The sequence below is a fragment of the Atractosteus spatula genome, chromosome 5, assembly GCF_055471065.1.
Source record: "Atractosteus spatula isolate fAtrSpa1 chromosome 5, fAtrSpa1.hap1, whole genome shotgun sequence".
Lineage (NCBI taxonomy): Eukaryota > Metazoa > Chordata > Actinopteri > Semionotiformes > Lepisosteidae > Atractosteus > Atractosteus spatula.
The window spans coordinates 63,894,616-63,922,150 of NC_142710.1; the positions used below are offsets into that span (position 1 = coordinate 63,894,616).

The 27,535-nt window shown below is 38.8% G+C and overlaps 1 protein-coding gene across 1 annotated transcript in view; it reads right to left on the reverse strand.

Moving 5' to 3' along the window:
• The window catches only part of LOC148835458 (ERC protein 2), a 303,333-nt gene that overhangs the window by 9,889 nt on the left and 265,909 nt on the right, over nt 1–27,535 (reverse strand). The window contains exon 18 of the mRNA XM_088916570.1: nt 20,633–20,821. Coding sequence (XP_088772696.1) covers nt 20,633–20,821 — 189 coding nt within the window. The remainder of the gene's footprint in view (nt 1–20,632; nt 20,822–27,535) is intronic.

The window sequence follows — 27,535 nt, forward strand, 5'->3', positions numbered from 1 at the left end:
TCAGGCCTCAGGTGCACATGCTACATTTCCATTTTTTCCCCACAGAAAAAGCACCCATAGCATGTCTTCTCTCTTCCTTCTCTGGTTCTCGTCCGACCCTGCAGCATTATTAAGGTACTGCATGTCCACATAACATTCTGCTTACAGACCTTTTCTTGCTGTCTGTTGTGCTGCATGACATTCTAGCACCATGCTAAAGCTGTTCATTTCCAATATGGCAGCTCTATATACAGTAGAGGGGGGGTATGGTGTGAGAAGCCCATGCAATTCCACCTTCAGATCTGTGACAGAGCCATTGGGGATAACGGCAGCACCAGCAAGATCTGCCAAGAACACACAAGGGAACATATGGGATGGAACAACAATGGCAGTGTCCAGTCTTTGAACAGTGGCACGCAGTCTTTTATCTTTAATGTCAATCTCCTGCATTATTAGCTTCTCCAAGCAGCTGGCCTCTGGAAATAACAGAACACAGAGGAGGATAAGTGTATATACAACCTTCAAAGGAGCTCTCTAGTCCAACTGCGAAGAAGTTGGAATCACAGCCCAGATTTCGGGGTAAAGGTGTTTGATCTGTAACTGCTAAACCTGCTGTAAGTATCCCATGTCTTTGAAGATGATAGGATTGTATGTTTATGTTTATTTTGTAACACCTGCGTTCCTGAGAGTATTCATCACCACAGTATTTGCTTTTGGTCTTGAGGGTTTGGACTATCACAGTTTTCTCCTTTGCGGCAATTTCTGGCTTGTTTTTTGTATTTATTGTGAACTATAAAAACCGGTAAACTTGGACTTCAGAAAATACAGCCCTATCTTCAAAACACTGACAATGTGAGATGTAAAATTCCTGTTCCTGTTTTTAATACAGGAATTGGCTATGTACTGTAACAATTTAAGTTTTAATTTACATGAAAATATGGACACATTATAAAATGATATCCAAAACTCTGTACAGCTGGAATGCCAACTGTTGGAAACATATGTTGTAAATGACAGATTTGAAGTCATTCGTTTCTGCAAGGCAGTGGCAGACCATAGAATCAGGTAACAGTATTGTAAAAGCTACTGTATACTAATTTATAAGAGTAGTAATACCAACAAATCAATCATGGCTCATTAATCATCACCAGCACACGATAAGCAAAAGCTAATCTTCCTTATTTAATTGAATTATCATTATCTGCTGCTTTGTAAACAAAATTAAATAAAACATGCAATCTCTGACACCCATTTCTATACTTAAAATTATTTTATCCAAAAATCATACAGCAACTCAAACTTTACTCTCACTACACTGCTTTTCAACTGTGTGCAAACCCACCTCACATTCCTGCTAATTGGTATATTTCTTAATAGATCCTGAAGCCCCAGACTGTTTTTGAAGTCCCTTCATTTCCACAGCGCTGAAAAATAAAACGGCCATCCTAAGTGCTGACTTGTGGCTCTGCACCCTCATTACCCCAGAGGTTAAAGGAGCAAACCCTCAGTGTTGATGTTGCTGTCACTAGAATCCGCTAAGGCCCGACGCTGATCTAGTCCAGTGAGCAGCAGAGGTGTGAGCCCAGCAGAGTTTATCAACTTCAAAAGACCCGTCTGAGGCCTTCCATAATTTACCACCCACTCCAAAGAGAAGAAAGCAGAGCTGCCCCTGACAAATGAAGAGGAATGTGAGGAAGGATTGAGGAGAGGCGATACCTGCACTCCGTCAAGCCATCCGCACGAAGAGACAGGAGCGGGATCACACCGTTTCCATGCTGAACACAAACACACCTAATTCACACCAACGTTTCCGAAGGGAACAAGTGATATTTTTAATGGCCTCTTAAGCTTATCTAATTCACAATCTAACAACCTTAAGTGCCTGTGAATTGTGTTATACTTCTGGTAATACTAAAGCCATCTGTCAGCCAAGCAGGTACAGTACAGTGCAGACTAACGCTGGGCTCAGCATGGCCACTGTCCAGTCTTGTTCAATTCCAGGTGGTGTTTATGGGTCCACAATGAGATCCACTTACCCCCTAAGATTGTTTCACATAGTATGAAGATCCATATAATTAAATTATTTAAAAAAATCACAGATATGAGTTCAGTATCAATGCATAGTCTGGATTACAGCAAGCTGTGTTTCAGTACAAACCATACTCTTCCAGGTAAAACTCCTCAGGGTTGTGTCTTTAAGTCCAGTATTTGCCATGATCTAAAGATATTAATAATGTAAAGGGACTTAATATTCTGATACAGTCATACTACACCAAGCAGCTATGTTTTACACACAGAGAAACTTACAAAAAACAGAACAAATAAACATTCCATTAAAATTAATATAGCATTACATAACAGACATCAACCCATATCTAATCATTACAAACAACTCCTACAAGAATCCACACAACTACAACAGAACAGGAGTAAATTCACTCCACCACAATGACCCTATGCACCTATAATTGCACATTACCCCCTCATTTCTGCACCTAATCAATATTCCATCTTTTGCTTATATATGCTCATAGTTACCAGATAAAGACAGCAGTTTGCCCATACAAGGTCTCATCAGTGTGACACAGGTAACTTTGACCAGTGAAACAGACATATATATATATACGCATGTATCTTGTAACAACTGGCCTTCAAGATTATGGTGCCTTTCAAGAGCATAGACATGAGGAATAACAGCACCCAATAAGAAAATATGTTTAGGAATGTTTAGTGAGAAGTCAGTCAGTTCACAAGACGTTTTCGGCTTCAACCCCCTTGGCTGGGGGCCGAACCCCCTGGCCAAAGGACGAGAAAATCAGGTCCCCTTTCCAGAGCGAATCTGTCCCAGGGGTACCTGCGCGGCTGGAGACAGGACGGAGAAGGGATGCATGAAAAGAAATGCGAAAAGAGCCATTTGCATATGATATATACTGCAGATATTTTAGGAAATGAAGTCTGGAATGATTATGATTTAGAACCGTTGGGACAAAAGAGGGTTGTTGACTCCCGTGTGTCAGTCAAGAATTTCCATTTATCATCAGTGCAACTGTTCCTTATAGCAGAATGATAGAAGAATATGTAGCAGGGAAAGATGTTGTTTTTTAAATCTAAATAAGACTCAGTCACTTTATGAACCTTCATTAAATTCAGATTTTCAACCTAGCATCCGATTACAAATAAAAAAACCAAACAAACTCATCCTTGTTCGCAGGATTCTGTGCCAGAAGCTCCTTGCTTTTACCTAATGGAAACGGGCCACCAGGTGCCGCGTTTGTGATTTGCAGTTGGACTGAGGGTTGAAATTGGATTCAGCCTGGAATATGAAATAAAGTTTTATTGTCCTTTTGGGTAAAATTCAGGAATAAACTAAAACAATCTCACAAGGGCACATTCAACAGCTCCATCTTAATGATTACTGTACCAGTCTGTCCCTGTGCAAAATTTCATATGATTGTTGTTTTTGTCATTTATAATTGGTTTGGTTATTTAATGACTAAATTAAATTTGAAACTTGCAGAATTTCTGATTACAGCTGCAGAACATTGATAGAATTTGCAGAACATGTACTGTACGATGTTGATTGAGTATTTGGTTTTGGCATAACCCACTTGGCTGAGGGTTGGCCCCTTGGCCATAGGAACAACAGAAACACATATCTTAACCCTGGACAATATTGCTCCTTCAAGGCCTTTGAACTTGAGCCTCAAAGTCCGTGTTTTCACTAAAAATTATAATGTCTAATTTGGCTTTACTCTTGGTTTCACTAAGTAATTTCCTCTATTTTTCATTTTTCATTTTTCAATTTGATTCTCTAGTGCACTATTGTACAGCACCTTGGGTTTCTTAAAGCATAATACATTAATATTGTTTCCATATTCCATTTTTTGTAACTTGTACGTCATATTTTTACATCTTTTAAACCCACCTATTTATCAGTTCTTAAATGTTAGTTCTGGCTGAACAGAGCAAAAGTATACAGAAAATGTTACCATACAAGATAAACAAACTACTGCATCTGCCTGTCATTGTACCTCTTGAAACAAATGGCTTTTCAATTTTTTTTTATCCTATCTTGCAGAACTTTCTCCTGGTGAAACATAGTTCTAACCCAAACAAATCTCCATTTTTGGTGTGTAATTGAGAATCCAGGTAATTATCCCTACAGCTGTTTTTAGTTTTTTTCTAATGTAAGCAATACCTAGCTAATCCTGAGAGTAACAGAAAAGGGTTCTATTCAACTAGGCCTCAAGGCCTACTTGAATGAGATAGAAAGATAGCTGTTTTTACTTGCAGTGATTATTAATATTCTGTGCCCCCCACATCCTTTTTTCATTTTGATGTTGTATGTTAGACTACACTATTTAACAATGAAAGCAATTTGAAAAAGATTGCTCTGGAACTGGAACAATTAATAATTAGTTGACTAAAGTTCAATATAAATTGGAAACATCTAAATGGCGAACAAAAAATAAAAACGCACAGCAAATGATATGATTTTATGTGAAAAAAAAATTGCTATCAGAGTATAATTAAACATGAATGAAGGTGGAGGGTTACAAGAGTAATCCATCACTATCGTACCTGTGACAATATCATAAAACCACACAGTAAATCACTCAGAACATTACTTTTTCGCAATTAAATATTGAGTGAAAAAAACAAAGTCACAAATCACCTTTTTTAAGCTATTCACACACTACTGATGAAACAAATGACAATAGTAATTTTTGTTGTGATCTGAGGCTTTTGTGCAAAAAAATGTTGTGGCTCTTTATTGACAACAAGGAATGTTTCATATAAATTTCATGTCTCTTAAAATTTTCACATGACTTGAACTTTGCAAATTCAAAGAAGAGCAGCCATATATTAGAGAAGTTGAAATGCATGGCTAAACATTTCTGGCAAATACAGTAAATCTTCATTAAAACATACGGAATAGCATAGTCTCACATTGACAAATTATTTGATAACTTCATTCCTCCCCAAATTCAGAGCTGCCAGATGTAATCAATTTGATTTTGTGGTGGAATCTCAAGACACAAACCGGATGAAGAGTCTGCGAGTGAGGGAGTATTCACTGGAGGAATTCTCTCACAGACTTCCACTAGTCACAGGGGTTACAGGAGAGTGACAAGCTAGGACTACCCCAGTCAAGACAAACACACCCAGGGCTGTCAGAGCCCGGACAAATACTGTATGTGTCACCACTGGCAGAGTCCCAGAGCTAGCCAGCCAATGACATACCCCACGCCCTGTAGTTTCAATTAATAACACACTCTCACTGCGCAGAAAAAATGACAGTTTTTAGACCACTAGGGGGAGTTCATTATAGACCAAGAATTATGCATAATTGGATAACTTGAAGATAATTAAACTGTTGTTAGAGCTTAAAGGATTGCAGCAACCCCTCCAGGTATGAGAAATCCTGATAATCAGCATAACCTCGTTAGCTTTAATAACATCATTCATTAATACACATCTTCAAAACACGGCTGCAAAACACAGATGTCTGGCTTGGCTTTTTTCCCCGCTTCTAAAGTGCCTTAAGGAGAGTTCCCACAATGTTTTCTGCTGAGAAGAACTTTCTAAAAGCCTTATAAGCCAGGATTATGTTAATTTACTTATATCAACATCTTTATGAAACCAGCAACCAGCCTGCAGTACAAAAAGGTAATACACCTGCACGGATTTTGAAATGATAAGAGCTACATGATGTACACATAATAAAGGATTTAAGATGGGTTTTTTTTCTCCTTAAAAGAAAACATTTTTAAAGCAGATGCAGGTTCAAACTTACAGCATTATTGTACCGTAACAGCGTTGTGCTGTATCTGTCCAAAAAACCTAAGTACCTACAAAATGTTTTTTTTTTCCATTAAATGGTGGTAAGTTGACATCACAATAAGGTTCGCCAATTTCTTAACTCATAGGGGTGGAATTCTTACAGTATGCTTCTTGCCACCTTCTGACTGTTTTGACATACACACATACAAAAAAATAAATTTTGGCAAACAACATCTTAAACGGTATCAGAAATACATTTATCACCAACAAGCCAAAGAAAAAAAGAAAGCAGGCTCATGAAAGCTGAAGAGTTGAAAGTCTTTTATGCTAGCTCTAACTTAAAATAACAGTGTTGCACGTTTTAGCCTCTGTGAATGTTCTCAGCAATTACAAGGATAGCACGTCACAGCTTACCTCTTGTCACTATTTGACTGGTCCTACTTTACTTCACTCCTGTCTTTTCAGGAGCAGCGCTAAACTGAAATGATTGTCTTGGAGGACAGGGCACAGGGAGCAGTGGCCTAGTCTGTTATGAGCATGAGGTGTAGGGAACAGAGGGAACAGAGCCGCCTCAATGAGTGGCTCCCACAGTCGCACCACCGGGGAAATTACAGAGCTGATCGTTCTCACACCAAGACGCCTGTCTGTGTGCCAGGGCCTTAAGACACACTAGGGAACACCAGATCGAAACACAAGGCTAAACACGCATAAATGTTCTATAGTACTGAAACTGATATTTTGCAGTGAAGCAATGAATGTGAAAAAAATAGACCTATCACGCTAGATATGACAATTACTGAAGACAGATTTGTGCTCACTGCACAGTACAGTATATCTTAAAGGCAGAATAAAATGGGCATCGTTGAGCAATATATTAAAGTTGCCCTGTACTGTTCATTTTCTACTCTCGTTTCTCTTTCAATCTCTTTTTTGTTTAAATACAGTAGTTTTTACCCTTCTCCATACATGTGCGGCTCCTGACAAGAGCAAAAAGGCGGGAAAAATGTGCTTTATTGACCTTAAATCAAGTCACAATGTTTCCCCTCAACGTCAAAATCCCTGGTTAAAGACAAATATCTGGTGTGTTCAACCCATAATCCTACCCACACAGGCCAGAAGCTTCATTTAAATCCATAAAACTGTTGATTCTTACTGGATTATATATCAGTTCTGATTATGTGGGCTATGGAATTAACTACAAAAATTCTTTGTCATCCCCGTAAGAGCTTTTTGCACTGGAGGCAGAGGGTGTGTTGCACCAACGCAATTACTGGCTTAACTGGGGTGCAAGCTGAGGATAATACAGCCATTGGAAGCACTGAAGCAAGCCCAGAGCACGACACAGGCTGCAGGAGCAGTGAGCAGCAGAGCGCGACACAGAGGCAGAACCACAGTGCCGGGGGCTGTCGCTGCCACAGTTTCTAAAGGCAGCCTGCACATCTGAGGAGCGCAGTGCGCGGTTTCCTGAGACGTAATGTATGTTTGCCTCTCATTTATCAGCTTGTGATACCAAAGCATCCTTTGCGATTCCCCTAGAGGACAGTAAAGACAGACACTCCGAGCTTTACATCCCCCCCCATGCAAGACAGAGGGGAAACCTGAGTCAATATTAAGGCACATCAGGCAAGTAAGTGATAAACAAGCTGACAGGATTCCAAAACAAGTGGGGAGAGTGCAAGGGAGGGATATGGACCCCCAGGAATAGGGGGTACAGGAGTCTTCTTGGCTTTGCAACTATCTCTGTGAGATCTGGAAAGAGAACCTGAAAACACTTTGATAATGCTCTAAGTCGACTGGTTGGAAAATGATAACAGAAGAAAAAGCCCTTATGCCGAGAGTAGGGGGCAAAGCCCAGTAAGCTTTTAGCCACAGAAACGTGAATGTGGGCCTGATAAAGCCCAGACGTGTGGAAATACCTCTCTTTGAGGACGTTCTTTTATCAGCTAATCCACAGAGATATCATGCAGTGTTCTTACTTCGCCAGGGCAATTAAAAAGTTGTGCATATTTAAACCATTAGAGCACTTTCCCTTTCATTTCTTATGGATCATTTATGAAAGAAAGTCTCCATAAAACAATCCCATTTGTGCCCCCATTTGTATTCAAGGGCCATTTAAAACCAGAGGGGAAGCTGAGCCCGTATTTAACTCCCAACTTCAAGCAGTTTGTGATAAAAAAGCAGCGAGAAAACTGAGGAACAGCTTACTTCTGGCTGTAAATTACACATATTAATGGATATATAGTGTCATTCTGTCATGGCATACAATGCCAAGCAAAGAGAGACATCGGCATGTTTTTATGAAAATGAAGGGGGTGTGATGAAGGCTACAGTGTTAGGCATGAACAACATAGAAAGTATAGCAGAGCGGCTTTTGTTTCTGCAGCGTTTGCAGTATTTTTCCAAGTTCAAAGCAAATGGAGTGAATACAGTTGTGCAAGAAAAAAAAACAGCCTAAATGATTGTAAACCAGCAGGATGTTTAACCAATTTAGCATGCATGGCATCTCACAGATGTACTTATTTACAAAAATAAAATTTAAAATAGAATAGTTACTAGCACTAAATATTAATGATATTGAATATGTAACCAGTGTATTTCTCCTCCGTTACTGAAGTGCATTTCCCAGTTAAAATGAATTTACCACAATGCTCACAGATATTATCAAAAAGATATGCAATGACTAGCACTGAGGCCAATAAGTACCTCATACACCATAGTGTCAAATTCTCTATTTCATAAATTGCAGATTCCTCAAGTTTATAAATGGAATGTAGCCCACGTCTGACTCTTGTAAAATGAAACATACAAACACACTGTACACCAAAGACCAGGTGCAACTTTAAGACAGTTATTAAAGAAAGTATATATTTTTTAAAGAACATTTTAGTAAAACTGCGAATTCATATTGTCATCTATGTTTTTCTGAAAATCAACATGTAAGCTGCTGGTCCTGATCTATTTTCAAGACGCAGTCTTGGCATTTGTTTCTGCATATCACTTTTCAAAACCTAGCCTGTGCATATTGTATAAAACATGTCTCAGCCTTATTGTGGAATGTCCCACTGGGTATTTCAAAGTCTATAAAGGAAGAATTTTTATAAGCCATGAAAAAATGGCAGCTGACCAAGGCAAAATCTATTTCAAATTATATAAATCTTTCTATAAGCATGTCTAGGTTGAATGAAAATGCTGATTATTTCGCTTCTTAGCAATTTTGTTCCATAGCCATTTTATTTTGGAGCACTGGCCTTATATATAAGAAAAAAAACATGTTTACATTTCACCTCAAATCTATTTAGGATCATTCAAAGCAGTTAAGAAAATAAATTTGATACTTAAGATCTCAATCTGTTCATGTGGAAAAACAGGGGCAGGGAGTGGAAGGAGGGCTTCACCTTTTAGGTGGTTGTCTGGGAAAGTTTTGGGGATTTTATTTAGCTTCACATTCATGGGCAAACTAAACAATTCCTGTAGCCTTATAAATTCACATCACCTACCCAGTGAATCAGAAGTCACATTCACAAACAGTAAGTTTGCAAGAGTCTCCTTATTAAGCTAAGGTCATCAAGCGGAAAACTGCAAAGAGTATCTTGGTCAAATTGTCTCAGTTGAAGCAATACTTGCTCTTTGATACGTGTGTTCAATCGTTGCTCAGCTAAAATTTTAAAGTAAAGAGTCCAATTAATTAATGAGTAGACTTGCTTTTTTCTCCTTTGTCCAACAGGTTGATCAAACAAAAATGAAAGGGATGATGATTATTATTCAATCTTCAATCAGTCAGACTTTTATTTGCCCTTTGCAACAGTTTTCCACAGAGTGCTTTAGAGAATTATACGCTGTAGCAGTCAACAATATAGCAACAGTTTTCAGCCATTGAGGCTGAAAGTCATTAAGCCATTAGTCATTAAGTCCTTCATCAACTTCTGCATGACAATGACATTTTGACATGTTTTTGTATCTTACATTTGGTCAAGTGGGCCTTTTTGTTCTTACTAATACATACATACACACCTCAGTAGTTTGCCAGTGAGCCTGTGCCAGACGGATTGGAGGCATGCCCTGTTTCATTTAACAGCAGCAGAGGCAAAGAAGATTTTTAAAAAGTGTGAGGTTATTTAATTCCAACTTAAAATTAAAATAAATAGCATGCTGTTAGAAATACTAAGCAGAGCAAGTGAATACTACACAGTATGTACTGATCCTGCACCCACATTCTGCAAAGAGTTCTGCAGAGTTATTTTTATTGTACTTTGATGGCGTTTTCCTCTCTTAAAGTGCTATTCACACAATGCACAGAACCTTATAGATGAGGATTAATTCCTCGATATATTACTGAGATACATTTCCTATCTCATCACCCAGAGACATCCAGCTTGGTTATAATACCAAGCACCACATACAGATACTCTCCCAGAGAGCCTGACCTCCCCCACCCTCAGTCTTCATTGTGTGATTCCAGACACACCTGGCCAGCTGACACTGACTATTATCTGACTTGTTAAATGATCGGGTTTTTTTTTCCCACTGTCTGAGAGCCGCCAAACCGATGCTTTACAGCACAGGTGCGAGTGGCCGAAAATCTGGGCGTGAGCCGCGCGGGAGCAGAGTGAGGCACGAAAACCTTGGACTGCAATTAAAGAGCATTCCAGGTCAGGGCTGTGAGTGACTCCACTCAGCACCACGTCATTTTCACTGAGACGCGGGCTTGACAGCAGCAAGAGATAATGGCGTGGCACCCTTGATTGCCACTCGATCAAAAAAAAATGGGCTTGGCACTCAACTGGAGGCCATGGTTGGCATACGTTGGCATAAATTCATGCCAGCAATCTGAAGACATTAGTAAAACAGGAAGAGATTGGGCTTGTTATTCACCCTGCGGTTTCATACCCCAAGAGCAGACTCCGACCACAGATGCTGAATAATGTTACTGATGGCCCCTGGGCATTTGTAACGGTCAGGTCATTATTTTGAAATGCTGACTTCAGAAAGACCAATAATTCATATAATATGGCATGCTTTGAGGTCACGCCTAAGGTCAGCTGTTCCACGACAAAACAGTCTCAGAGATATGCTTCAAGTCACCACTCTCCACGTTTAATATGGCTGTTAAACAGGCTTGCATGGGGCAAGACTCAAAGCTATATTTTCAGTTTTACTGCCCAGTTCCCAGTTTAATTAAAAAATAAAATAGATTAGAGCCACCACGAATGTTGAAAAGTGTACAATAAAATGCAACACTTGAAGTCAAAAAAGAAGAGAGCGTGTTAACTGAAGAGTTACAACATCCTGAATAGTTTGCCTCACACATCAATAAGCTTAGTTTCAGCTAATAAAAAAAATGAAGGCATGCTAGAAGCTCTCCCCCATTAGAGGCAGTTCTTATTGTTTGACTTACACAGTCAAAACAGAGCAGAGATTAATTGGAAATTTTGCTTTCATTTAAATGTGCATGTTGGACATAAATCAAATTTCATTTTAAATTCCAAGTATTGTGAAGTATTTACGACTGATGAAACGATAACAGAGGCCAAGACTGAGAGTCTCTATTTCTCTCCTGCAGCACTTTCAGCATCCCAACTGCATGCTCTGGGAGGAAACAAAGAAAATTCCTCTTTGAGTCAATTTAGCATAACTGTAGCATAACTGCATGAAAGACATTTCTAGAGTAGATACTACTTTCTTTATCCTACGAAAATCACTGTAAAATAATTAGAATGCACAAGTCTTTACAACCCCAAAATTATACTGGAATTTTAATGCTGAGAAGCAGAGGGAAGAATTCAATCAGGAGCCTTGCATTTTTGTCACTGACTGATACAGTAGAAAGTGACTTGCCTTTTTTAATCCCAGCCTGTGGTACAGGACGAAAATCTCCGGTTCTGGACGAAGAGCTAACTAAGATTTTCTTGTGAGACCAGCTCTGCATGAGAACCCACCATAGGCCACCTGCAGCAGATGTGGCCTCTGTCTGCTTTCCTTTCTCAGCTTTAGCAAGTGTGATCAGCTCCTGCGCCGACTGTATGTACAGTAAAAAAGATGTCTTCTAATTAGGAGGCTTGAAGCTAGGTTCAGGTAAGACATCTCTTGTAATTAGAGTCAAAGTTCCCATCTGTGCTTATATATATACACAGGCACCATTTACACTTTCCAGAGAAGCCGAATTCACACGGGGAAAGCTAAGGAAATGTATTCCTTTGGTTGAAATACATGGAAGAACAAACTCCCGTGTCACTTTGGATTAAACTGAATTTGGATCTAACCAAGTCCGACACGGGAGCTTGCCAGACGGACATTTTTCTTTTAATCAACGTGTGGGCTATTACAGAACACCGCACGCACAACAGAAACACACAGTGCCCATTTCAGCGCTCTAGACGTGCTGGAAATGTCGACATAAAGCCGATGCTGAACTTTTTTCTCCCCCAAATCCATGTCATTCCCTGCTTTCGACAAGCCGCCAATTGGACCACTGCTCTTACTGGATCCAGACTGAACGATGCTGTTGCCTTCTTACTGACCATTCAGTCTGATGTTTGAGCTCACAAAACCCTCCCTCACACAAATTTAACTAAATACTCCCAAGGATTTGTAAATCCCCACATTGTGATGCAATATACTGTTAAAACTCAGTGAAAACTGAAATGATGTTTAAATCCAGCTTCAGTTCCAGTATTCACACATTCCTAGCTAAGCCACAATGCTTAATTGAATGTGCATATAGAAGCAGACAATGGCATGTAGGGCCTGAGGGATTGGGCATGGAGTTCAGAGGGTGATCTATCAGGTCTGAGGGATTATTGTGCACTTGAGGTGAGGCAGGAAAACCAAAAGGGAAAACGATTCTCCTTCGCCTGCTGGAAAATAATGCAAGTCCTGTGCTTGGGCACCCCCAGGCACAAAGCAGCATGGGGAAAGACCAAGGCCAGCAGGACTGTCATGGTCCACTGCGGTCCAGGGATCCCAGTGCAGCTAGACATGCTCAATGTGTCTGACCCCAGGGGTCAGCGGTCCTGGTTCAATGGGAGTCTTACACGAGTTGGAGGGAGGCAGCACGACTGCAGTAACGTCTGCATGAACAACAGATATTCAATAAGAGAGGGTAAGCGGTGGGGGGCAGAGGGAAGGAAGAGAAACCAATTCGTTCCCATCATCTCCACTATCAGCCCATTGATCTAAATTATCCATCAAATGTTTTTCCATGTGCCTTAAAACAAAACTCCTGTTCTCTCGGCCACCATCTTCTTAGGAAGGCATTCCTAAGAAAGGCTGAAGACAGACAGAATGTCTAATGTTTCCCATATCCTTTCCACGCATGTGGCAGGATGACGGTGCACAGAGCTGTCTGAACTGCGGGTGAGCTGCTTGATCTGAGTGGTCACTGATCAACAGAACACGAAACATCTTTGCCCGGTCCTATTTTCCTTTTTGCTTCTATCACAACTGTCACAGATTCCTGCTTTGTTTTGTTTTTTCAACTTAAACCATTCCAAAAACATCCTTTACCACTTCATAATATTATTACTATTAGCATTAAAGGAGTCTGTGCAGGATTATTTTTAAATGATTCCAGTATGCACCACTGCAGTTCTTACAATCCTCACAAGGAGCCTGTGATGGCCCGTGTTGTCATTTTAAATTGTTTTAGGTTACAATGAAACTTTTCGATAAACATTTCTCCTGTCCGGCACTGCATTAAGAAACAGAAGCGTCATGGGAGCACGTGCGAAAGGCCAAAATAATACTCCTATTTATATCTCAAATAATCTAAAAATGTTGACAACCATTATAGTACTTACATAAAAAAAGCACCCTAAAAATAATCTATAATAAATTCAGCTTTCATATACTTGTGTAAATGCTGCTACAGTATGTGCATCCAGTGTGGCCTCCAGAATTATGTCTTAATGGTTTTGACTTTTATTCTTAGAATCTCTAGAGTTTTGGCAAAAAAACAAAGCATTCTGTAAATCTGAAAACTACGCAGAGCGGCTGTACAGTTTGTGATCCCCATGTTCCTCAGCCATGCACCAACGTAAAGCACATCCAATCGGTGGCACATATTAAAAATTAGTTATGAAGAACGCAATTGAGACATTGCCTTTGACAGCTCAGAGAGCTTACCTTATCTTTACTGCATTCTTGTGTTCCACGACTCTGAAGGACTGCTAGAGTGCTTTATTTTTTTATTATCTGTCAAACTGTAAGGAACAATCTGTTTCTAGAAGCAAATTGTAAGAATATCATTTTGACATCATTTATAGCTTGCACAGTCCCAAGATATCCCCTAGGACCAGGGATGCCTGGAAAATATTTTGCAACTCAAGATACCCAAGACTCTAGGGAGTGATGCTGTGTGCACTGGGAGGGTCACTGGTCACCTGCCGAGGAGTAACACAATTAGGAGAAGCAAGTTTTTTGTACATGTGTATTGATATAATTATCTGTAAAATAAATAGCATGATTACACCGCAGCAAAGTAAAATGAAACAAAAGCTTCGGCAAGAGCCACAACCAAAAATTGGTGTGATCACATTTCTATCAATTTGAATTTTTCAAAACAAAACAAGTTGACAGAGCCACAATTTATAATCCTGGTTTCATAAATGATTCTAAATAACTATTTTCACTTGAATAATGGAAGTGCAAACTGTAATTTTGTGACTTTCTAAAATCTAAAAGAAGCAAAAAAAAATTAGATGCGATTTTTGCACAACATACTGTACGCATTTTTGCCGTGAAGAGGAGACAGAGATGGCTGATGTCAGATTGTGTAAGACCCCATATTAACCATTAAGTAAAAGTGACAGACAGGAGCTTAAGAGTTTTTAGCCATAATTTACCATGTGGCTGTCTTTCCAAATATTTCTTAGAAAGTGGGTTCTACTGCCTTGTTTACGTGTTCCAAATAAGCAAGCATCATGTAGGAAACAAGCAAAATTAAAGCCATTCTATGGTCTATGAGCTTCAATCAAATCATATTTTTGGCCTGAGCATAATGCAAGCTTATGTGATGAAGAATTCTGTGTAACCAAAGGTCATGTGCAAATGTTTAACTTAAGCTTTTAGGGGTTAGAGTTGGAATATTATGCATACAAGCTAATGATGGCTTTGCTATTACGGTTATTAATGTCTTAATAGTATAAATATGTGAAAAACAGAAGCATTGATGAGGAAACCTAAAGCATGCACCACTGGTCACTTGTATAAACAAAAATATTTTATGTACAATTATTACAGTCAAAAAAGCACCGACTTCTTAAAACGAATTCTCGGGGGCACGTTTAGTAACCATAATTAACAGGTCATAAAATACAATTTTCTTCTGAAGGAAACCAATACTTAGACCCAGCAGATTCCCTGGCCAACAGAAAAGAAATTGTATACGAACAGTTAGGCCGGGTGAACTACTTCACTTGGCATCAACAGGATGGAGGAAAAAAAGGTCCTGCTTCTGATTTTCTGTGTCAGCCCGGACAGTGTTTCTTTACAAATAGAAAGCATTCCAGTCCATTAGCCAATTAATAACTTCCTCCTCTTCTCTCTTTTCCAGATTTCAAACAACATGGGATGTTTATCATAGTTCGGCTGACCACAGTAAATCAAGCTCAGTCTTCTCTAGGTCTCTTTGAATGGGATAAGGTTTCACAGGCTTAATTAAAAAACACTGATCTCCATCAGGGCTCAGAAACATATTTGTTAGCACAGATCCAGTGTATTTCCATGAATCAAAAAACTTGAAAGGTCTCAGGGCTTGGTTGGATTTTATACTAAACAAGCACTGCATCATGGAAGATGGGAAAGCTTGCCAATCGCTTCACTGCATAAATCCTCTGAATTTATCTTAATCTCAAGAACAACATTTCAAGCCTGTAGGACGGATAGTCCCTATTCAGTCTTGGCAGCTCTTTAAGAGCTGTGAGAATATTACGGGAAAACAAAATTAGGAGCTCCATCACTGGGTAATACTGTTTTTTTTTTCCAATTAAGCATCAAAGCTCTGTCAAACTGTCATATTAACAATATTGAAAAAGGAGGTATTTTAGCAATGATTGTTGTAAACAGTCCCATTTTTGGAATTTATTAAAAGTTTCATAGGAAGGCTGAGCCAGCTTATTGGCTAACCACGCCATTAGAAAATTTCAGACATTCATTTGTGTTTTTGTCTTTTATCCAGTGAAGACTGTGAATATCAGGTTAAACACTGTTGTTGGTTTGGGTGAAACAAGAGAGGTTCGGAATCTTGGAACGTGCATATCGAAAGTGTCCTCCAGATAATATAATCAACAGCATCAACTGGAAAGATTTACGGATTGTGTTTAAAAAAATGTAATGGTATAATCTCATCAATTGAACAAATCACATCCATATATGTATGCATAAGAAATTTAAATCCACAAAACACAAGGGTCACATTTATTCATATCCCTGCAGTTAGTGTCTTGTAATTCTTCCTCTGGCAGGGATGACGCTGACAAGTCGCTTTCAGTAGTGTACTATGAAGGTCTGGCACCTCTGAGGGGGAATTTCTGACCCTTCCTCCAGGCTGATAGAAGCCTTTAGTTTCTATTTGTGATCTGAATTTTAGAGTTTGAACCACAAATGTTTAATGGATTGAGCTGTGGAGATGGAGATGGGCACTGATATCTAGCCTTATAATATAGAAGAGCTCACCTCTCTCTAGGGAGCGACGCTGTGTAGCTCTGAAATCACAAACGACTCCTGGCAGGGGCAGAGCAGAGCTAAACTTGCCACACAAGACACAATCTTGCTGCACCAATCCGCTGATCAATCTCACAATCAAAGACACTTTCCAAATATCTTGTCATCAGTCTGTTTCACTCTTGTGGGAATTAAATTTAAAGACACAAAATCAGTAAAATTAATGCTCTGAACACTATTATTTCAACAGCTGCCTTTGTTACTTCTTCATGGTCTTATCACTGTACTAAAATACCCGGGCTATTCTTCATTCAGTCACTTCTGAGTTTTTTTTTTATTTCAGCAAAAAAAAATCTCCAATTTAACCCAATTCTATAGACTACACACTTCATTTTAAAGACTTTCAAGCAAAAGAAGTGGGTGTTCATGTAAAGGAAAGAGCCATAAGTGCTCTCTCAGTCTTGGCTCTATAATTGAAGTATTTCACATCAAGAAGACCCTGAAGGCCAGCAAGCCGCACCCCTTGCCCAGCAAAATCCGCTTGGCTGAAACACTTGTGCAATGATGGATTATCCCCCGTTCAGAGGAGCAGCTGACAGCAGCCTCACAGCGCTGGGAAAGGTGTTCGGAGTCAGGGAGAACAGTAAAAGCTGACATTCTCAAGTCCCCCGGCCCGGTGAAAACATCCACTCTTTAACTGGTTTTGGAACAGAGCGTTTAACGGCTCCACTACAGCAATCTGAGGAAGAAAGTTGAGTTGGAGCAAACTCAGGGGTGAAAAACTGAAAGTATCAGCCTCACTTTTCTTATTTCAAATATACTGGGGACCACCAATAAGCTACAGTAAAAACATAGCATTTCACACTTTTTTTCATGAACATTCCTGCCCTTGCAAATCTGTAAAGGCTCTTTATAATTGCACTACTAATCCAAAACAGAAAAAAACAAATTGATTTTTTTTTTTACGAACTGTCAGAAACTGACTATCCCAAACTATTCAACACACTGATTTCCTTCATTTTTTACCATAACGTAAATCTTTTTTCATATTAACGTTGAAAAGATGGGTTTTGGTGTGCTGGGGGGAATGAGAGCTTTAGATATGTATACACATATTCATACACATCTTGAAAGATATTTATGAGCATTCAGCTGCAGTATTATTTTTGCTATGTTTTTTAAAAGCCTGAGAGTTGCTTCTTCTATGCTCTGGGTATTCAACCCCTTTTGCTGTATTTCAGTAAAGCCTCTTACTGTATATCACTGATCTAAAGGTCATACATATTCTAACAGTCCTGCACTGTGTAATCCGAAGTAATAAACAGAATGCCCAATTCTGAAAGATGAGATATGCTTTAAGTTTGTCCTGTTCTGTTCTTCTGATTCCTTGACTCGTTTAGATCTGTGTACATAAGCCTATCATGCAGACTTGATTTGCCCTGTGGGCTATCTTTGTCTAGTAGGAAGTTCCTACAGTACAGTATATAAGCAACACCATTACTTCCTGAAAGCTTTTATTGGAATGCTTGATCTTGTGGTCTTGATCACCTAGGATTCTGACAACTCCGGGACTGCTGTTTTTCTTTCAGCTATCTTAACTCAAGTGTAAATCTAGTAGCCAATGTCCAGAGAGTCAGATGAGGATCCCCAAGTCTCCATGCATACCTTGAAACCCCACAGAAGAATGTCTCACAATATATAATTGTCATACAATATACTGTATGTATGTAAAATATTTCATGGATTTTTTCTTATTGACATGTGTGATTACTCTCTTGTGCTCGAGCTGGATTTACAATAGGCGTGCTTATTCCTTTGAAGGGGCTGAATGTTAACTATTTACATGTGTATTTCAGTGCCCAGTTTCACAATCCCTTCCATTTTTGGTGGGAACAGGTGAGGAATGTTTTCCTTGCCAGGCTTCTAATAAATTCACGGCTAATTTAATACATACTGCTGCCAGCAACCAGCCACCTACAGTAAAACATGTTTGACTGAAAACTTTGTGAAAGCAAGACATGGTAAAAGCTCAATGATATAACACATCCAGACAGAGACGATCTAAAACCCCTCAGCTGCGTCCCTCTGTGTTGTTTCGATCAAATCCCTCTCTCCCTCTATCGATTCAATACCTTTCAGAAGAGCTGGTAGCAGTGAAATTATAAACGGCGCACTTGAAAACTGCAATTCCGCCAGCCACACACTCCATCTGTGTTTTGTCAACTGCAGGCCAATAGCAAATCGGCCTTTGTACAATGCCTATGGAGTCTTAAATGATTAATCTAAATACAGTGTGGTTTTGTATATAGATTCTTGGCAGTGTAATGAAAACATACGGCCTGGGGGTTGGTATTGGTTATTCTTTTATATTATCAGATTTTGACACAAAGGGTAGAATGTACAAACTGTGTTTCAATTTATTCAGCTGTTCCCATAGTTTTATGTTTCAGCAGTGGCTGCTGCAACACACTGGTTCTCATGTGACCAGATTAAAAGGTCCATAATGAGGGGTTCAATAGTTTTATCTGCATGCGCTTTCAACCAAAGGAGCATTTCGTCAGATCACTTAGCTTCTGCAAATGAAATATAATCAAAATCAAAGAAAATAAATACACCCCCCTTTATTCTGTGATGAGCATCGCTTTCTACTGTATATAGCTCGCTGCACCTGCATGCGATGCACTTAAAAAAATAATAACAATGCATTTTCACTAGTTTCACATCGAGTCAGTAGAAAGAGTACCAAGTAAGAATGTGCTTCTGAAAAGGTCATTTTCACCCACACTTCACAGCAGGGTGAGTTAACTGGCCAAGGACTATGTATCATAAACTCTTTGAGAACTGCTTCAATAAAAAATAAAACGTTTTTAAGAAATAGGTATATTCGCCAGAAGAGAATTCTTCACAAGGGATACAGTATTATAATGTTGCATTGATCTAGTTATTTGAAAACGCTTAGGAAGAAGGCTTTGATTCATTTTCTATTCAGCTTTACAGACACCGGGGCTCATCTTCTACTTGAAGTCTGCACAGAGAGTTTGCATCCCTGTGGAACCACTGCAAAGAGTGTATCCCTGTGTAGCCATAAACCATGAAGAAAAAAGACATTCCATGCAGGACGAATTCACTGTTAACATACCAAGACAACAGTGTAGCAGATATGCCACAGAGAAATGTGGACTGTCCGACACAGTATACTGAAGCATGGCAATCAGAGGATTAACACTGTACCTTCCATTTCATGACCGTGTTGCGGTCTCCTGTGAGGATAAACCCTACACTCATCTTCCACATCCCACCTTGTTATCTTATGATTAATGGAGCTTTACAGTGTTTGAGCCTGAAAGCAGCTGGCTGAAAGCACACTAACTGTAAAAGAGTACATGGAGGCCTGTGGAAGAAAGCAAAAACTCCTGGGGTGGGTGGGTCAGAGGCCAGGGGTCAAAGGTCAGGGTTCAAATAACAACAGTGTCAGCATTCATGTCAACTCTATAGCAAAAAAAAAAAAACCCCAACAATAAATAAAAACAAAGTAATGGCAACCGGTAGCTATAACTGAATCCTCTTCATGTGGGTCTTCATGTTTATAGACTCGCTGACAAATCCTAAAAACAAATCCTACAGACAAAGAAGCATTGATGCAAAGATTCCCAAGCACGCACCCCTATTACACAACTACTAAACTACTGAAGGTAACCTCCCTCCAGATGGCTCATTGCAGCTGCTACAGTAGGAGGTCTTGCTAGAACGAGGTTTTGACAGCGCATAACCTTTGTTTTGTACAATCCTCACTGGCTTTCCGTATCTTACAGAACAGATTTTTAAATACTTTCAATGACTTTCAAAGTCGTGCATGGTGCTGTTTCATCTTTCCAAACCTATAAGCCGTGGAACTCAATGAGCAGACACTGCCCTCCCTTCTTCATCAATGCACTGCCCAGTGACTTTGGCTAGCCCATTTTACTGTGGCTTTTATGTTTGCTCACGTATTTAGTGAAGACATTTGTTCTTCTATTGTACAGAGCCTGGAGCCACAATTTTGAGTTGGGGTTACCCTGCCAATTTTAATGGTGTTGTAGAAACTGGGAGAAACTGCTGAGATGGTTTAAAAAAAAGATGGATCCAGAGGACTCCAACATTCCTTTTGAGTGCTGGTAAAAAAACAAGAGACGAAAAGACACCGAGTCTTTTGTACAATGTCGTACTGCACCTGCTCGACTGTCAAGCTCCTTGCCCGTTCCTCCTTCAAGCACTCATCATCCTCTTCCTCAGCGGCTGGTAAAGATGGAGACCCCTCCAGGAAGTGGGGATCCCGTTCTATGCAAAGTCTGGTCAAGTGATCAATGTATAGTTTCAGCTTCATGCCATGGTTGTGTTTTTCCAACAGTGACTGGATCATCTGCCAAATGAAACGCAAACCAGTTTTTTTTAAAGAAACTGCAACAGATAACTGGAAAGTTACAAATAACCCCACTCAACTCCTGATTTCCACACTGCAGGTGCATTTTTTTCCAAATGTTAACAAAGAAATAATAGAGACTTTTAAAAATGCATGTTACATACTGTTTCTCTTTAATATACAGTATATAGCCTACATAAACCCTTAACAAAGTGCATTCATCTTTATTTCTGAAATACCCATAAGTGTCACCCACAGAATTTTGGCATTAAAAGAAAGTTTAGGAATGCGATAGAGACATTAAAGACAAAAGACAAAAACATGAGATTGTCAGGAGACAATTATAAATAGTGCACACATGGCACTGGTTTCTTACAATAATGAATGGTCTCCATTCCTTTGTAACCAATCTTTTCTGTATTCCAGGGTTGTGGTCTCTAATCTTAGCTCAATTAGTTCTCCACTAAAAATATCCTTCTGCCTTAATAAACACTAATGATAATAATTTAAATGAATGTAATTTTGGTCTTATCCAACCTGTTCAAATGCTGTGGAAGCTCAGTTATGATTAACTCAAGCAAAGTGAATGAAATCGGATTCTTCTGTACAAGTGTAATCAGACTCACCACAATGGCCCTGCTATGACTCTCAAGCAGAACTGCACTCTGTTACTTACTATAATCATTGGATGGCCAAGGTCAAGGATGGATCACTAAAGGAATGTATCGAGGGCTTATTACAGCAACTTAAAGAAACACTGAAGAGAATTCTCCTGCCATGACTTCCAAATGTAATAGTAACCTTTGGCCCTTCACATTTCAACACTGTCATTATGTAATTAACACCAATTAAGTAATTTGGGTTGTGAGAATGTCAGTGGTACGGGGAGGCACGTCAATTATACCAACAGCCGACCCTTGAAAATGGGAGAACTTAGAATGCAATAATCAGCCTTTAAATTGATTTCTTTAAGTTAAAATGGACGCCCCCCCCGTCTATCCCACATTTCCACCACCACAAAAAAAAAAGGTCAGCCTTAATTTTCGCTATTTACTAGGGATGGAACGGATCCAGTACTAAAGCAGGCTTTTGAAAAAAAATATGCGTAATGAATAGACGCAAAATAAACATTTTCCACAATTTTTGCATGAAAGGTCACATAAAGCCTACAGTACGTACGCTTGAGAAACCACTGAATATAAGGAGTGACCTTCAATGAGCCAATCGTCATTTTCAAATGTTTGCAATGGGTCTGGGGCGCGAGGTGAGCCCATTTACCTGCAATTTCCCATTTTAAAGTAGACCATGAAGGGCACACTTCCGGCAATATCAAAAAAGACCTTCATCCATTTCTCATGCACTAAGGTAACGAAAACCCAAGAGAGTGAAAAATTATTCCGTCACTTGGACTGCTGAATGTTTTCAAAATGGTCCTTTACAACTTTGTAGGAGTCAAGGAAGCAGAGTGTTACTCCGCAACACGCAGCATCAACCCTGCTGCGTAGTGTCAGCTATTTCTGCAAGGCGTATATTTCTGAATTGGCTTGAGTCAAACCTTCATGTACAGACATGAAAGCCAGCCATGACCAAAAGTACCCATATCAATAAATAATAATAAATCAATAAAAACCATGAATTAAACTGCAAGACACACACTTATTGAAAAGCTTAAGTTAAAAGGTGTATACTGCATACTGCTGTGAATTCGAAAGGCACTTCTTGAAGTAGACCTAGAGGGGAACTATGAAAAATGCAAACTTCTTGGCTGTGGCAGAGATTTGACACAGGATAGCAGTACAAAAAAAGAGAGAATTGCACAGTGTGTGACTCCAGACAACCAAACTGAATTCTCCCAATTTCTTAAAGCTTTGTTAAACACTGAGACTAAAAAACTAAAACACACACACACATGTACCGGCTTACTAAATCATTTTCATTTTTTATTCCCATTTACTCAAATCCAGAGGAAAGAAGACAGTTTTAACAAAAAAGAAAAGCTTTTCTCCTTATACCCTGGTCATCAATATCAGATATCTGACTTAAGGATGGGAATTAATTCGCATCTCAATCTTATTTCCGTTGTATGCAATCCTCAGGGGTCTTATAGGATGTGCTTAATCAGAACCACATTAGTCTGCCAAAGGAAGTCCTTGAATGGAGGGCCAGTGAAACAGGATGGCAAATTAGTTTCAGGACTTGCAGGACCCTGAGTGCAATGAAAGGCAGTACTTATCTGGGGGGCTTCATTTCAATTTGGGGCTGGCAAGTTTTATTAAAGGTCTATTTGTTTACCATTCCCTATTAATAAATGTTGTATGTACAGCTTTGCCTCATACAATGCCCCATGTTCCGGGAATCTGTTTTTGGTTGAAAAATGTACAAACTTTGTAGTGCCCTTGGGATGATATTGAAAACTCAAACACATGGCACATAGCAACTTGATGACTTGATTCTTAACTGTCAACATATAATTTTGCTGATTTTTACAGGCGTACCCACTATGAAATACCACTTTAATATTGGTGTATCAGCATCTAATATACTGTACATCAATATAACCAATTAAACTATATATACTAAAAAATACAAATAGGATATGTAATGTACGTATTGGAAGCAAAACAATAATCAAAAATGGATATGTGTCACTGTGTTATTTTTTAAAGTAAATTATGCCTTGTCAATGAAATAAAGCAGTAGTGTCTATCTGAAACATTTAATTTTCCCAACATAAAGATGTATTGCGTATTCTCAATGAGAGCTTGCAGAGGCTTCTCAGTTGAACAGCAACATGTGAATGAGGTTTAAGTGCCTTAATTTTTGCAGATTACAAACAGGTGGGAAACATAAGGTACGCCACAAGAGTGTATCCATCACATCTGTTCTCCTGTGTTGTACAAAACTAAACAATCATCAAACATCTTTTCCAGGAAAGCCAATTACTAGAAGGACCCACAATAATTCATTGTCAAAAACATAGTGTGTTCAGGCAATGTAATTTGATTTGTATAAAAACCTGATAATATTTATAATATTTTGAAATTCAATAGGGCTCAGCTCAGCTGTATGCATAATTTAATTCCCACAATTTTAATGTTAGTTTGGCCATTTCAGAATGCTTTAAACTTAACAAAAGTCACTGTCAGTTGTGTTTCATTTTTTTGTTCTCCTGGTGCAAAGCCTAATAAGCACGGACTTGAACTGCACAAGACTATGCAAAGCCATATCAGCTTTCATTGAACATTAATCATGAAATCAGATAATTGCTTCCACAACTGACCGAAAGCATGAATCTTGTTTCAGTAAAATGCCGATACGGTAAGGTGTTCACTCTGACAACCTCCAATGACCTCTGCTCCATGCATCGTCTTTAAGGAGCTGGCCCTCCAACACAGCAATAAATCACTTGTTACTTACACAGCTCCACCACAGCACTTCAATACTCATCACAAAATGCACAGGGTTTCAATTGATATCGTACAGTTTCATACACATATGATTGTAATGAAAATAAAAATAGTGAACATTTGAGCAACTGCACTGTTGAAACCTGTATTTACACGTGACCTGCATGGTAAATCCCGCCATGTCTATCCTTCATTCTAGCTATGAATAATTGCGCAGTAGGAAGGGAACTGGTGCCACTGTGGTGCAAGGCATTCAGAACAAAGAGCAAAAGCAAAATGTTTACTGTTGTTTACACAGCCGTGACCATGTCCAAGCCTGCTCCCTGGACAGTTATAATCATGTGGTGACGTACAGTGCAAGGCAGGAAACAGGGAAGGTTTGGTGATTAACAAGAGGCAATTAAATAGAGCAAAGGAAAAAAAAAGATGATTGTGACAAATTTCTAGAAGATCTGCGGTCCAATAAAGAGGAAGGCTTCAGAAAAAAACCTTTCAACGCAAGTAATAAATCTTTCATTAACCTTCTGAGGATATCAAATCCTCTGGAACAGCTCTACACTCCAGTGCCACGGGCGAATACTGAGAGAAATCCCTCTGAGGTCAGGGTAATGTAATGAATGCATCGCTGATTTTCACATTGCAAAACGTTTTATTTTTTTATCTGTCTGTTAATTGACATGTGCTTTTGTTCCACGTCAGTACACAAATGGCAAAGATAAAGTCTTAAAAAAAGTACAGAAAGATTTTTTTGTGGACCTGAAAAGAGAAGAAATAACAGAACTGACCTCAGAAATACACAGTACAGTTACAGTATGCATTTGCAATTATCCCGAACTAAAATCCTGACGTTTATAAGATTGGAGAAGTGAGTCCTGTCTGGATTAACACAGAGGACTGATTTCTCCAATTTACCGTTTATATGCTAAATATTTAAATTAATGAACCTTAGGTGAGATTTCTTTAAAAAGCTTTAATTGCACACGGGGAGACAACATATCGAGACTACTGGGAGTGGAAGCTCAGAAAGCTGCCGAAAATGATGGATTTTGTAATGATGGAAAATTTCTCATTTTTATGCCCTAGCCTGTCATGTCTTCCTGGAGGTACACTTGAAGCTTTGCGCGTCGACTGCCAGATTACAAGGCAAGCTGAACGATCAAGACAACCTTGGATAAACTTCTTCTCCACAGTTCAAAGGCATTGGCCCCTACACAGGTTCACTTGCAGGTTCCTTTGAAGCACTGCCCTTGAGTTCATTAAACACATTTCTCTAACTTGGAACAGGTTTTGGGATCTAGCAGATAATGTGTGCTCTTCGATGCCAGCAAAATGGCAACTGTACTTTGAAGTCGTGTCATTGCATTGAGTTATTAGATAAGTATCGGCCATCTTTCTCAAAGGCCATTCAAGAAGACACAAGCCACATAGTTTTGGGATGTTGAAAATGAAAGGTGTCGAAGATTACTGGCGAGGTGAAAGACATTTTTCAGCCTGCTGTTTTGTCAGCTTTCTCCATTGATTTTCAGTGAGCCATTAATAATCAAACTCAAACAGAACCTTTTATATCTTGTGGTTCTTCTGCTTTCAGAAAAGCCCTCTCTCAAAAGAAATGTAATCAAAACAAAAGGTTTCTTTTGAACAAGATATCCTGCTACCTGTTTTCACCTCTCTTTGTCAGATATTCACATGATTACATAGTTAAGCCTTTCCTTACCCTCGTATGAATTCCTTACCATTATGTTATCAATAATGTTATATAATAAAAAAGTAAGAAGTAGATAATGGACAACAGGACCATGCAAGCTAAGTACGCAGAATAATTAAATACTATTTTCTTCATTTAAAAAAAATCGAAAAATATTCTAACATTACTATGGCTTTGCTAGGGCTTTTTTCCTGACCTACACTTTTATTGTTTTAAACTACCTTCCAGATACAACGTTAGAGCTATCAAACAGTAGCTGTTTTCTAAGCATGTTTATACAAAAATGCTATACGATATGAAAATATTCCTATTCTTTATTTTATTTTATTTTATATTCCTCATATTCCTCATTTTAGGTTGGATTTTCATTTCTTCCTTGGACTTTAAAAATTATGGTATTTACTATCGTCTCAAAACAAAATACAGCAGTTATTTGACTGAGTATTTTAAGCTATACCATTAAACAGTTTTCCAAAATGCCCATGTTTTTTCTCTAACTACTGCTTAGAAGAATAAACATTTGAATGATTTGGAATTCTGCAAGGTAAAGTTTTCTCCAACTGCTCCACATATGGATCTGAAAACATGATCTAAACTTAATACGTGTTTTTGGGGAAATGGTTAAGAATAGAGAGCTCTCTTATTTTTGGACACCATCCAATTACTTTCTGAAAACAAAGTTCCACATGTATGTTTCCTTAGTACTCTGCAACAACCAGATTCAATGTTCGTCTGACATACACACACAAAAAATAATACCCCAAAAGTACATTCACCAATCATTGCAACATTTACTGTATCAAGGTCAGTGTGATTCAGCGTTATGCAACCACATGGTCTACCATGTAATGGACACTGTCAACTTTAATTGAATACTATACCAAAATCAGTGGAATTTAAAAATCAGTTTCTTTCCGCATTGTTTAATATGCATTATCGGAAGTGACCAAAGATTTAATCCATACAAAATATCTGGCTGTGCAAGCTAAGGTCTATCTATTGGGCTACTTTATAAAACCTTTTACTGAAGGGGTTCCAAACTACACAATGAGTCTCTGCATATCAAGTACTTTTCTTTAGGAGTTCTGTGTTTCTCAGATATTAAAACGACATACTGTACAGTGCTCAAAGGCAGACTTTGTACATCCCCTTCAATCGGCAAGTGTACATTGCTAAATGGGTTTTCTAGTAATGATGTGGCTAAGATAGATATCACATTAAAAGTGTATAAACATATATCACCTCCATCTTTAATACACCTTCAGAATTGTCTTTGACCGTCGCCTTATCTGTCAAGGTTTTTAAATTACAGTTAATCTGAGATAATCGAGAAACAATTTCTGTCGGCTTCTGCTCTACAATATGCACTGGGACGATGGGAGTTTTTAATCTAGAGAATTTGCCACTGTCTCACAGCATACCCACTCCATACTTAAAAAAGCAACAAAGAAAGTCTTTATCTTCTGGAAGAGTGAAAAATCTGTTCTGAGAACAATGAGATCTATATACATATGACAAGAGGACATCTGAAAGACACCTTTTGACTCACCTTGTATTGATACCTGCTTTTAAGGCAAGATGAGGGCATTTTTGTTAAACAAA